General features: G+C 43.2%; 1 protein-coding gene across 2 annotated transcripts in view; it reads left to right on the top strand.

Annotated features, from left to right (window-relative positions):
- The window catches only part of PTCHD4 (patched domain containing 4), an 89,568-nt gene that overhangs the window by 20,863 nt on the left and 54,573 nt on the right, over positions 1 to 14,132 (top strand). For both annotated transcript variants that reach the window (XM_009885297.1, XM_009885298.1), the window contains exon 2: positions 5,841 to 6,321. In XM_009885297.1, the coding sequence (XP_009883599.1) occupies positions 5,841 to 6,321 (481 nt within the window). The remainder of the gene's footprint in view (positions 1 to 5,840; positions 6,322 to 14,132) is intronic.

The following is a 14,132-nucleotide window of genomic DNA, read 5'->3' as shown; positions in this document are numbered from 1 at the left end:
CTTGGGGAGAAACAACTGCATTGATCTCATTAGGATGTTTATCTCACAATATATTTCGACTGACATTCCTGGTTGCCCTCTGTTAAACATTTTTAAGCTTTTAAGATAAAATAGACTTTAACCAGGATTGCATGTTTTACCCTAACATTTCTGCACTGTAGCTTGATAATTATCCATCACTCCAATTGATAAGAGGTAGCAGTTAAAGAAAAAGAAAGACAGAGATAAATTTGCTGACAAAGGTTCTGTGAATGGGCTTGAATGAGAGTGATCTGGCAGTAGGGTGCAAGGGGTCCTCCTCTCCTTGCCAGGGATCTGACTTTTAAACCTCTCACCAGCCCTAACCTCCACTGAGCAGGGTGCTGGGAAAGCAGGAGCTCTGCCGTCTCAAAAACACCTTAAACCCTCCGTTTTTCCCATGAGAAGGGAGTCATGGTGCCATTCAAAGCGGGGAGCAGAAGGCGATCTGCTGAGGGATGGCGTGGCAGCGGGCAGCGACCACACCGAACCCCAGGGATGGGAGGCAGGGCTGCAGCAGTGGCACTGAAACTATTAAGGAAACAAAAGTCCCAGATAGTTTAATAGCAAGGGAGTATATCCCTCTGGGCTGCAGGTGGAGAGGAGCTATGTGTGCATTAACACCAGCAAAAGATGTAGCAGCAGCTGTTTAACCTGAGAGGTCCTGCACTCAGCTCCGGAGTGAGCCAAACATGCCTGTGCCATTTACACATCTTTTTAGGATACTAAGGGTCCAAAAATCCTTTACAGACAAGTTTCTAGCCTGAAAGAAGCCTGGAGAAGAGAAGGCTGAGGGGAGACCTTATTATGGCATACAAGTATCTAAAGGGTGGGTTGAAGGAGGATGGAGCCACACTCTTCTCGGTGGTTCCCAGTGACAGGACGAGGGGCAATGGGCATAAGTTGGAACATAGGAAGTTCCGTTCCAACACACGGAAAAACTTCTTTACGGTTCGGGTGACAGAGCAGTGGCACAGGCTGCCCAGGGAGGGTGTGGAGTCCCCTTCTCTGGAGATTTTCAAGACCCGCCTGGATGCAGTCCTGAGTAATGTGCTCTGGGCAATCCTGCTTTAGCAGGGGAGTTGGACTGGATGACCTCTAGAGGTCCCTTCCAACTCTGAAAATTCGCGTGGCAGCGGGCAGCGACCACACCGAACCCCAGGGATGGGAGGCAGGGCTGCAGCAGTGGCACTGAAACTATTAAGGAAACAAAAGTCCCAGATAGTTTAATAGCAAGGGAGTATATCCCTCTGGGCTGCAGGTGGAGAGGAGCTATGTGTGCATTAACACCAGCAAAAGATGTAGCAGCAGCTGTTTAACCTGAGAGGTCCTGCACTCAGCTCCGGAGTGAGCCAAACATGCCTGTGCCATTTACACATCTTTTTAGGATACTAAGGGTCCAAAAATCCTTTACAGACAAGTTTCTAGCCTGAAAGAAGCCTGGAGAAGAGAAGGCTGAGGGGAGACCTTATTATGGCATACAAGTATCTAAAGGGTGGGTTGAAGGAGGATGGAGCCACACTCTTCTCGGTGGTTCCCAGTGACAGGACGAGGGGCAATGGGCATAAGTTGGAACATAGGAAGTTCCGTTCCAACACACGGAAAAACTTCTTTACGGTTCGGGTGACAGAGCAGTGGCACAGGCTGCCCAGGGAGGGTGTGGAGTCCCCTTCTCTGGAGATTTTCAAGACCCGCCTGGATGCAGTCCTGAGTAATGTGCTCTGGGCAATCCTGCTTTAGCAGGGGAGTTGGACTGGATGACCTCTAGAGGTCCCTTCCAACTCTGAAAATTCTGTGATTCTGTGTGATTCTGTGAAATATAGTAGGGGTTTATTCTGCATCCATCCATTCACCATTAGTGATTTTCACTGCTAAATGGACTAGAAGTTTGAATTTTCAACCAGGTGCAAGGGCAGGTCTGCATAAACATGGGTGGCAAAATCCATCATCCCGGGGGAAAAGGTGGGTGGTGCTGTTGATGTCTGTCATCTCTCACTCCTCTGAGAGTCCTTAGTTCTCGTCCTCCGTCCTTTCAGAGCAAATCTACCAAATGGCTTTGGGGCATCTAGAAAAAGAGAAGGGAGTACACAAAAAACAGTTTAATAGTATCCATCAAAGCAAAGATTTTTTCTTGGCCTCTGTTTAAGATCAAATATCACGTGCCCCAGCAAGTGAACTGTATTTCATGCTATTTTTAAAGATGCTCAGATCCAGAGAGAATTAGCTGCCATCAGAAGGGACGATGGCCCTTTTTGTCCTCTGGGAGAACAGACATTGTGAAGTTTTCACTAGATGAGAAAAAAAAAAAAAAAAAAAAAAAGGAGAGAGAAAGACATATAGACACAGCCTGGGAACATGAAATTCAGGCTCCAGCCATGCTGGTGACTTTGCTAAAGACAGTTATCTTCTTGTGTTGTAGAACTTCTGGAGATACATGCATGTAAAATGCTGCACAACTAATAAGTATTATTATTACTCATTTTTTTGAGTTTGTTTTTCTGTGTATAAGATCAGAGAGTAGCAACATATGTAGGTAATGTGTAAGGGATCTGTAGTCTGAAACATTGTTATGAAATTAAAAATAGCAATGTGTAGGCATATACCAGGAAGGACTTGATAATTAACAGCAGAAAGTGCCTTTTTTCATTTAGGGACTAGGCAGAACGAGCGATCTTGTTCAAAACCTGCCTGGTCTTCAGGCCTCATTTATACAAGTCGCTGTGGCCTCATTTTGTTTCCCAAACCTTAGGCTTAGCCCAGGAGCTTAAGTGTTCACATCTCCTTCTTTCACTAAGGTGGTCCTGCAGGACAACAGAGAACTTGGGACACTGAATAACTCCCCTGAAGTGCTCATGAGACACCAAGAAGTAGTTAGGTCCCTGGCTTGGAGGCCTCTAGGAAATGCTGAAAGTCCTGTTGGCAGCTGTGTCTTCATTTTCCCACACTTCAGTCTCCAGCTATAAAATGGGATGAAAGGCAACATTTTTTCCCATCTTTCTTCTGTCTTCCTTGCTAAGGAATTGTAACCACTGATGTGACATCCCTCCCTAGCATAACAGGACCTTTATCTCACTTGGAGCATTTGGGAAAGCCAGCATGTGAGCTGTATTAGAAAAGGGCCCCATTTCCCCACATGCCGTGGTGGCAGGTTCGTGTTTGCATGCTATAAAAGCAGCAAAGGCAAACCCCTTGCGTAAGTAGGAAACAATCTGCCTTTGGAAGGAAGGCGATGGACAAAACAACCTCAGAGCAATTCAGCATCTGTGATTTCCTTGATTCCATCTGAAAGCTTGCTCTCTATTTTGCTGACATATGAGCTGGGTGCCCTATTGTACATCAGTGTAACAAATAGCCGTTATCTTCTGTTTCGTGGGAGATACGGCAGAACATGATTTATTTGTGCCTGCTCTGTTGCCTCTTTTGAAATGTTGCCGTTGCTCGGTGCACATTTCGCAAAGGAAGGCAGATGGTCATCGCAAAGTTTCCCATAACCTTGCCGTGTATGCTGCATAGTGGATCAATGAAATCTGAATTACAGTCCATTGTCCGAGTTTGGAGCTGTGCTGCTAAAGTATCCTGTGGTGGCTGAAAGCATTTGAATGTCAACACTGCATATATACTGAGGAAATATGACATTTCTCCCTAAAATTTCAAAGCAGTGCCAAAGGGGATTTTTAACTGCGAAGTTGCATCTGATGTGAGCAGGGACTGCATCGCTCAAATCTTAATTACCAGCTTGGAAATGTACCTTTTGTGAGTGTGTGTGTTAGGTAGGACCCCTCCTTTGAAAAAAAAAAAAAAAATAGAAATAAAGAATTAAAGTTGGTTTCTAACAAGAAATGCCAGAGATGAGGATTTTTTGGAGCCCAAACAGCACCAGCTGCCCCTCTGTGCTAGCTGTCTCTGCTTATATGACATTTGCAATGAGGCTTCAGGTGATTTGAGAAGCTGGCATTAGACTGCAAATCACCTTTCATGTCAGCTCGTGCCAGGATACCTCGCCAGCAGCCATTATTTCAATGGGAAATAACAACTGAGAATAGGGAAAAAATGAACTTCTGAAAAGCACTTTGTCACGTTCCCTGGGCTGTGGCAGGGAAATGCCGAAAACAGCGTGAGCTCCTGCCATGAACGCAGGCATAGGCAGAAATTTCTCAGTGGGAGGATTACCTCCTTTACATAGCAGAGACAAGGCAAGGTGAGTATATAAAACATTTTCAGCACAGTCTCTCAATTTCCGACATTTATTTGCTCTGTGAGCAGGCATCCCAGAAGACATCTACGTTTCATAAAGCCTGGTACCTCGCTTCATTGATTTTTCCTCAGGATGGGAATCATTATGGCGAGCGGGTCTGGCAATTTCAGATAATGACCTGCGTGCAGCACAGGTGTCTCTAGAAACGGTTAATGTTGGATGTAATAGATGTCAAAAGTGTCTCCCCCTAATGCTTCTGGCCTTTTGCAGATGACTGCTTCCATGTGTGTGTGTAGGGCAGAGCATCTCCCAAATTCAGGCTGTCAGTCAGCTCATTCCCGTAGCGCATCTAGGCAAAGAGCGTTATCTCATCTGAACTTGCTGCTGAGATGTTTTATATATTAACTGGCTTGATAATTTTATGTTTTTATAAAATACAAGAGGAAAGAAATCTGAAAACTTTTAATCCCATTTACACAAAAAAAAAAAAACCACCAACAAACCCCAAAGCGTTGGGTTTTGGTGTGCAACAGACATTTAATCCCTGGGTTTAGAGTTTTTGATCAAAGAGATTACTTGAGCTAGGACATTTTTATCTAATATACTGAGTCGTCTTCCTCAGTTTGCAACTGGGTTTGATCTTCTAAATCCATGCAAACTTCTCCTGTCTTGAAAGGGACACGTCACAATTATTTGAGAGAAATAGAATAACCCGTGGCTAAAAACCAAGGAGTTTTCTTACAAAACCTTAAAAAAAAGGAAAAAAATATAAATGGGACCAGATAACTCTATAAAAACGTCATCTGGTTTTGTAAATAGATGGGGTTGATTCTGTGTGCACCGGATGTGTCCTTTTCTGGTTTTCATGGAGTTTTTATGTCCTAGCATATACATATACATATACATATACATATACATATACATATACATATGAATTAAGTGAGACCAGAATAAGGTTTATATTTTTGAACTACAAAAATACCCCAAATCCTGGCTAAATCGAGGTGTAAGGTAGATTCTTATCTCTGTGCCACTGATAGAAATCCATGAAATTTCAAATAAACAATTCAAAAAGCCTGGGTTTAATTATACTGTTCTAGAGCCAGAGTAGCTATTAAACTGGATCCGTCTGCGTTTACATCTGTGTACTGAGGAACCAGACCTCATTTTCTATACATTTCCAACTTTTTAAAAGCATTTCCAATGCATTAGGGAATCACAAATCTTCCAGAAATTGATCTTCATCTAAAACATTTCATACTTCAGTAACTGGAGATTTGTTGTTGCCTGTAACAGGTAAATTGTGGGAAAGCCATCCCCTCCAGTGGGGTGAGGAGCTTGCATGCTACATTTCAGTCCCTGAACATCTGGGACCGCAACGAGTATCTGGACAGTCCTCGAACTGCAGCACAGAATTGCCAAAGAGTCTATAATGAATAAGGACAGAGCTGTGGCAGGGACCAGGGATGCGTCCCAAAGCCCGCTGGAGTGAATGGCACGGCTGCTGTTGACTGCAGTGGCCCGTGAGTTGAGCTCTTGGCATGTCTGTGAGAGGAAGGTAGAGTTGAGCGGTGTCACGTCTTACGCAGGATAACCACATGCTCATCTTTTTTACTTTCCCTCCCAGGATGGAAGGAGCAGTTTTATTGGCCACCAGCTCGGAGGGGTCATGGAAGTACCAAACAGCAAGGACCAGAGAGTCAAATCAGCCAGAGCCATCCAAATCACTTACTACCTCCAAACGTATGGCTCTGCCACCCAGGACCTCATTGGGGAGAAGTGGGAGAGTGAATTCTGTAAACTGATGCACAAGATGCAGCTGGATCACCAAGATCTGCAGCTCTACTCACTAGCATCCTTTAGCCTCTGGAAGGACTTCCACCAGACCAGTCTCTTGGCCAGGGGCAAGATTTTGGTGAGCCTGATGCTGATTCTCCTGACTGCTACCCTCTCGAGCTCCATGAAGGACTGCCTGCGTAGCAAACCTTTCCTGGGACTCTTGGGAGTACTCACTATCTGTATTTCCAGTGTCACTGCGGCAGGGATATTTTTCATTACTGATGGAAAATATAATTCTACTCTGTTGGGAATCCCTTTCTTCGCTATGGGTAATTATTTATCTTCATAATAATAGGATTAACAGAGCTTAATGACAGGATTGTAAATTACATCCTGGGTTATAAAGTGCAGATTTTACCTTGAGTGAAAGTCTAAGTTGTTTTCATCTTGTTAAATTGATCTGTGCCTTGCCAAAAAAAAAAAAAAAAAAAAAAAAAAAAAAAAGAAAAAGAGGAAAGGAAACAAAACAAAGCAGTAGCAACAATAAAGAGCAAATGACGTTGCTGGAATCTCGGCCAATATGAGAGAGGGGCAGTTTTATTGATCTCTGTTACAAAACGAAGGAGAAATTGTTATTGAAAACTAGTCAGCTCAGCACAGAAAATTAATATGTGTTGACCTGACTTTGATGGGAGGCCAGCCCGAAGAGTAAGTTAAAATAGGAGGCCGCTGGGGAAGGAAAGATTTTAGAATCCTTCCTGAGGAGGGCTGCTCTCCCGGCTTTGTCTGAGGGGCAGAGGGGAACGGGCTGGTGTAAGAATAAGATTGATGGACTTTATCTCGGAGAGGAGATTACTGTTGCGGTGTTTGCCAGGCCGTAAGCAAAGGGACCTGTCAGTATCTGTAGCGCATAATCCCTCTGTTTGTGAAGTCCCAGATCAGCTGCAGAGATTTCCTTTTTGTCCTACCTGGGCAGGGGAAGGTGCAGGTGAAGGAAAAAAAAAAACATAAACCCCAGTTCTTTTAGCAGAAGAATTGTTTGCGTTCCTTCTGTTCTCATTTCTGTTCCAAGCATTTTAGTGCCTCTGTGTGGTTAATGAGTTTGCTGGGAAGGTACGTTGGAAAGGGAGAGGGAAACGTGCCCAAAATGGCTTGCTGAGGCAGCGTTGTTCGGTGCAATCACATCCAAGTTTGTCAGAGTTTCGCCGTATCATGAGTCTGAACCCCAGCGATGACTCTATGCAAAATCTCAGCAGTGGCAGCCCAAACCCAAAAACCTTCATGCTGACTCTCCGATGGCAGGAAACCTTACCTGTGGACAGAACTCTGCATCTTTACAGTTAATTCCTTAAATTCCATTCATGCTTCTAGTACTCAAGCCCAAGCCCTATGCTACACTGAGAGATAACTAAATGTGCAAAGCACAAGCTAGAGTCAGCGTTTGGAGAAGGGTCTCATATTTTTCTTAAAAACCTCAACCCTCCAAAACCTACATTTTCTTGCTCTTTTCCTCAAGAAAAGTCCAGTAGGTGTATGCATCCCCTAACCCCATGTGTCCTAGTTTTTCTGTCCCCTGATAATGCATCCATGTCACTAACCAAGGGGGCTGAGCCGTGGCCTCATCAGTCCTGCACCCAGCATCTTTGGAGCAGCTGGCCGAGGTGGGAAGGAGTGCGATGGAATGGATGGTCGAGATTCCAGAAGGGAAAGGGAGGAGTGAGGCAAAAGACCCCAAGGAATTGCCTGATTGGTTCAGCCTCATTAATACCAATAAAGCTGTGCCAAAACCTCTAATTCAATCATCTGCACTGTTAAATCGTGACAATGGCCCCTGGCATGGTCCTCCCTGTGCGAGCTCTTCAGATGCTGTGCAGTGTGGTGTAAGAGGACTTGATGGAAAGAAAGTGCTTAGAGGGGGAAGGGAAGAATGCCAGCAGAACAAGCAGAGAATGTGCAGGGTTGTGACAGGGATGGATCCCAACATGAGCAAGGGGTGTGGGCTTACGAAGAAGAGATCTGTGTAGCAGAATGGAGAATAGGATGACAGCAGGGAAGGGCAGGTTCGTGCTTGTCTTGTTGCTAGATTATGGCAACCTTTTTGTTGGGTGTCAGGTCATCCATGTCAAAGAATGGGGCCAAATGGCACTGCCTCGCTTGTGCAGCGACTTCAAGTAAAGGCAAAAAAACATTAAAGTGATGAAAAGCACCCTCCCTCAATTGTTTATTCCTCTGCTGGTGTCCCTTTTTAGATGGCTGTAGATACAGGTGGCCCATACCCTTTGCTTGACAGGTCCCAAATTTGTCACTCCCAAGGAGCCCCAAACAGTGCCCATAGGTGACGTTCACCTTCGGGCTGACTTCAAAAGCATCAGCATCCACACGGGCCAGGAGCATCGACTGAAATGGCAGTAGCGTTGCACTCGATTTAAACATGCTGCAGCCCCAGGATGAGACAAGGGTGAGGGTTTCTGAAAGCAGAGCGGCTCAGGTTCCCACGTTGGGCGGTGGTAATCCGGGAGTTTGTTTGCTGTCTAAGGGAAAGTAATGTTTATAACTTTCTGTGGTGTTTTGCGCTGTCATTCTTGTCACAACCACTGCCAAGAGGAAAAGAAAAGGAAAAAAAAAAAAAGCAACCCAACCTCTCGTGAAGTGAGATCTTTGCAAGGATTGCTTCTGTAATATTATATTGAACAAACTTCAGGTTGAAAAAGAAAACATTTACGTAACCCTTCTACAGACATTTCATTCAGGAATCTCAGGCTGAATTGGAAGTACCATTAGAGAACAGCTTGCAATGCCTGGGAACTGGTGCTGGTAAATATTAGGCAACAGTTTTACAGCTTGGCGATCTAAAAGGCAGGAAGCACGTCTTACCAAAGCCATACGGGGTTACAGCCTGCAAAGTGCCATATGCCTTTAGTCCTTTAAATGACAGTGCCGGCTAATGAGACCTTGATGTGCCGGTGGTATACCCAGGGCCTCCCAGACCCGGGGTCCTCACAGGACAGGGTTTTCTACTGAACCTGCTGTACCATGAACTATCTGACACCTCGGAGCAGATCCACTGAAGACCCCAAGACTGTTAATTCTGTAGGTCAATACATAACTGCGGCCCATGTTGTACCAATGTCCCTTGCTGCTAGCACAGCAGAAAGCAAACAATACATCAAATAATAATTGAGTGAATATAGATGAAAAAGTATGCAAAATGGGGTTTCCCAGAATCACAAATGCCAGATTTGCAAGTCAGCCTTTCGAAGTCAAGTAACTTAGATTAAAAAAACAAAATGTAAACCAGGCAATAACAGCCACAAAGTGCCTGCAAGTGGAATCCTAAGCAGAGTACACAGGCAACCTTAATTCTGGCAGCTCCTAACTTTGGAACACTTCAACCTGACATTTGCAAAATGTCCATTTAATGTATATTTGTTTGGTTAAAAATACACAGTCTCTTCTGACATTCACTTTTCAAAGGATTAATTTTAATGGAAATTCTGTGATGTTCTTCTGTACTTGTCCTTTTTCCTGCAGGGGTGGAAGGATGCTGGAATCCGAGTGACAGAAATAACCCTGGACTTGTACAAATGTTTAGGTCCATGATTCCTATTGCAGTACAGAGCTTCTGTGGGTTTCAGTAGGTGACAGAAGCCTACATAAAAGTGAAATATTTAATATTTTTTCTAAATTTGGACTGAATAACCAACACATTAGTTATTTACTGTAGTCCTGCTGTGAGGGAATGGTTTGCTGGGCTCAGATTGGCTTTTCTCTTCTTTATCCTTGAAGGTGAGAAACTACAGTCTTAAGTTAGGCACGACGACAGTGGTGGAAAATCCTGCTTGCTCTGACTCCCTCTTCCTGATACCAGGGTCTTCTCAGACAGCTGCCTCAGGAAAACCAGTTTCCCCAGTACAGTGTCTACAGCTGTGATTTTAGAGCCAGGGAGGAGTGAGTCATCACATAGGCCCTGTGCTCTGGCTGCCAGGATCTCCTGCAAACAGGAGCAAGAGGTGTTGATTTTTAGCTATTCATACCCCGGACAAATAGGTAAATGTGGTGGGTTACAGAAGAGGAGCTGCTTTAGCTTCAGGGCTTTCTCCTTTAGGAAATGAACTGGACCTAGATGTTTTGTTTGTCTCTCTTTTTTTTTCTTTTTAAATCGGGTTTTAGTAACCTGCATGTGGAATCAGAATATGGGACAGTTCTACCTTACATTTCTCTTCTTGGACAAATACAAACCGGTTTCTTCTGTAAGTTTGACACCATCAGAGCTGTCACCATTCAGTGTGTTTCAGATAGGAGGTAGAGGGTCAAACCCTCGAGTTTCACATTTGTTCAAGACGTCAGAAGTGGACCTGGTTAGGTGTTCACATCTGCCTTTTGTGTTTGGATTCACGATGCAATTTCAAAGGGATGTTATGTACGTGACATAATTATGGTTTCCCATGCCTAATCATCACTAATTAATATAACCAGAAGGTTAACTACATAATTGAGATATTATTGCTCCCATGATTTGCTTTTTAATGCACAGGAACCAGACTGATATCATCACAGAGATAATGATTTAACTCAGCTGAGGACCTGAATATATATTTTTAAATGCAGGTATATTAATTATGTCATTTTACACTGCAATTATTTTTGGCCAGTCCATGAAGTACCTTGTTGTATCGATTAGTGGATCTTATGTTAAAAATGTAACTACAGTATAATTAGAGTGTAATTATGCTTTTTGTATTTTTAAGTGATGTGTTTCTTAGAAGGCCGGATTCACAGTGGATGTGAAAAATATTTCCTGCCCTTTGTAAGTCCAAACCGTGAGATCTCTAAGACCTTCATGGGAATGGCTATTTTTCATGGAGTCTTTAGAGAACACTAAGCTCAATGGATGCCCTACAGCACATTGCATTTTATTACTACTACTACCAATAACAATACTGTTAGTAGTAGTGCAGTAAAGAGATACAATAACTTTAGGAAGCAATAGGCTACCTGTTTCCAGAAGTAACCCCATGCCTGATGTAAGAGCACAAAATGGATGGCAGAGATTGCACTTACAGTGCAGACTTGTCCGTTAAAATTCCCAGATATTCCTTCCCCTGAGTTATTCACAAGGGTAAAAGCAGACAAGACTCCAGGCATTTATTAGCATTTCAGACAGAAGCCATCTAACCACCCAACCTCTTCTGGATGGCAGTCGTTAAAATAATGGCTTGTGATTACCTTTAAGTAAATTTCACATGTCACAGTATTACCATTAGTTGAAGAGTTGTGGGAAATTAGAGAAAAAAGTCCTAGTGCACATGAGGAAATTATTTTTTTTTAGACCTCAGAAGACAAATGTGAGAGCTAAAGTGCATGCGATTGCTAGTTTACCTGTACATGAGGTATCATGGCATTTTTAACCTTTATTTCAAGCAATGGACTTTCTGATTACAGTTGCAAATTAGAAATATTTCAAGAGTGACTCTGACTTTAGTTTTGTCCTTTTGATGCACCAGTAAAGCAATACCCATATGAATCTCGTTATACGATTGTGTCCTATCTGTATGAGAAGCAAGAGAAACACCCCTGTACAGCAAAGAGACCTACTGACATAATCCCCCCCCGCACACAATCCATGCCTTAGAAATACAGTGAGTCTGTCATTTTAGATGTTACGGAAGTCCATGTCCCCACCTACTCAGCAGTTCATTAAGGATCAAGGCCAGGTAGGATGGTTCAAGGCCAGGCTGGATGGGGCTTTGAGCAACCTGGTCTAGTGGAGGGTAACCCTGCCCATGGCAAGGGGGTTGGAACTGGATGATCTTTAAGGTTCCTTCCGATCTAAACCATTCTATGATTCTATGATTTTGGAAATACCTTGTCCATAATTAAAAAATGTCTATTCTTGACTTTCACAGTAGGAAATAGGAATAATGAAAAAAACATGTGGCAGCATGAGAAAAAAATGTAAAGATATAAAAATGTTTAAAACTACCTGTTTGGATGGGCAGATAACATAGATGATCATATGAATGGATTTACTCATTCTCCATATTTGTAAGGTTGATTTCCTTATTCTCCATATTTGTAAGGTTGATTTCCTCATAAGCTGGTATACTCCCCAGCAAGTCTATTCCCAGTTGCAGAGTGTTGGTTTTTTTTTCATTCCTATATGAAAGGATAATTCCCCCGCAGAACAGTCTTTCTTGGATTTTGAATAGAAGACCAAAGCCTGTCTGGGATACTTTGCTACACTCACATAGCCCTACAGCTATGTCCCAGAAAGGCATGGTTAGGGAGAGGCAACAGGACTGGGGCTGTCCTTCTGTCCTCAAACAGAGGTGAGATGAGGATGTCTCCTTTGAGCCTTCTCACACACAGCAGAAAGGGATGCAAGAAGCAGCACAGCCAGCCTCAGTCTTAACAACCAGGTTTGTATCACCTAATTTCAGGTGTCCCAAATGTTCTTCCCTTAACTGAAGTGACACAATCCCAATTTCCTCTGCAGTCAATAGCGAGAAATAGGCAACTTCAAAGTCATTTGGACCATTACTTAGTACATGTTTGGGATGAGCTGAGTTAATCTCTGGAAGGTCCTACCCATCGCTGAAAAAGCTAGAGTGACTGCTTAGACTTTAACACCTAAGGTTACGGACATAAGCTCTAAGATATGGATACATGTATGCATATACAGCATATATGCATAAACTTACTTAAATCCCTTAGAGACTGAATCTAGCTCTTCTTCTCCTGTAGAGACCTACCAGAAGGTCTCTTATTAATTCAAATGTCATCATCCCTTAGGGCAGTTGTTCCACCCCAAGTGGTGGGTCTGCAGGTCCCCTGGTCAATGATTCAGAGGCTCAGGTCGAAGTTCATCCTTGGACCATTGCCCAAGCACAAACCATCACTACCAGATCCTCCATAATGACAAAGCAAATACAAAAGCTATTGGCTGGGTTTGTTGCTTGAGAACAGCCAGCTAACCTCTTCCTCCTTCTGACTCTGGTGGGAACTCAGTTAACACATTTGTCCAAAATGAAGTCTCCAAACACAGTTGTCTTTGTTGTCTTTTTTTTTTTTTTTTTACTACTATTACTATTACTAAAACAACTTCCTCAGGTCTCGATCTACAGCTAACACACTGGTAGCTGTCATTTGAGCTGCTTCTAATTCACTGCAAGCGTTTCTACAATCCTTTGAAAAAAGTGGTTTCATAGGAGAAGAGAGAACGTTTTCAGCTAAAAAGTCAAAGGCTAAAAGGAACGTTTTTCTTTTGCACTTAGAAATGTATGTTTAGTACTCTTAATCAATACACAAATTCTGTTCAGATAGTAAGGGATGTTTCTCTTTTACGATGCCACATGCATTTGTCTGAACACCTCTTGCTTTCATTTTTCTACCCGTTCATGGCAATGCTCATTCCTATGACTGGATTATTTAAGGTTCTTTATTGGATGCACCTTTTCTGCGTGTTGATCAAATTTAGTAGGAGTTTCGTTCCTTGTGCTTAGTATGTATCGATGCACATCACATTTACATTTGGCTCATTTGGGCTGGAAAGGAGCTGCATCATGGCAGAAATGATTTAGCTCCACGTATATCATCCCTAATAGGGCAATGTCAAATCCAGCCTTGAATAGCACCATTGCTACCAATTCCATAACCTGCCTCGACAGCTTGTTCCAGTGCTTAAACAGCCATACATTTATAAAGGTATTAATATTTTCACTGCTGCAGCTTATGCCTATAACTTCAGAGTCTGTCTGGCCTGACCGTGCAGTGCAATTTTTCACAGTATCTATGTATTTGCAAATACTTTCAGGATATTTTATATGTAGGGCTGTGCTTACTTGAGCTTGGATGTAATTTCCTACCAGATCTTTTCTTCCCAGATATTTTACTGCAGTTCACTTTCCTGTGAGCTCCATCCATATGCGGAGATTGATGGTGGCTTCTGGTCTCTGCTGGAGCACTGTGGATCTGCAGGAAAGAGAAAATGTGGGATAGGCTGAGGATATGCCCTGTGTTCTTTGGTGTGTGGTGGGAAAGTGCAATCTTGCGTTGTCTTTTTTTTGTCCGCTGGACAGGAAAGGTGGGCTCTGCTACCTGAGGAAGCATAGAGTGAATGATCGTATGCTCTGTCAGAAAC

This window comes from Charadrius vociferus, unplaced genomic scaffold, assembly GCF_000708025.1.
Source record: "Charadrius vociferus isolate BGI_N301 unplaced genomic scaffold, ASM70802v2 scaffold173, whole genome shotgun sequence".
In the NCBI taxonomy this organism is placed as follows: Eukaryota; Metazoa; Chordata; class Aves; order Charadriiformes; family Charadriidae; genus Charadrius; species Charadrius vociferus.
This window is presented reverse-complemented; position numbering and strand designations above follow the sequence as displayed.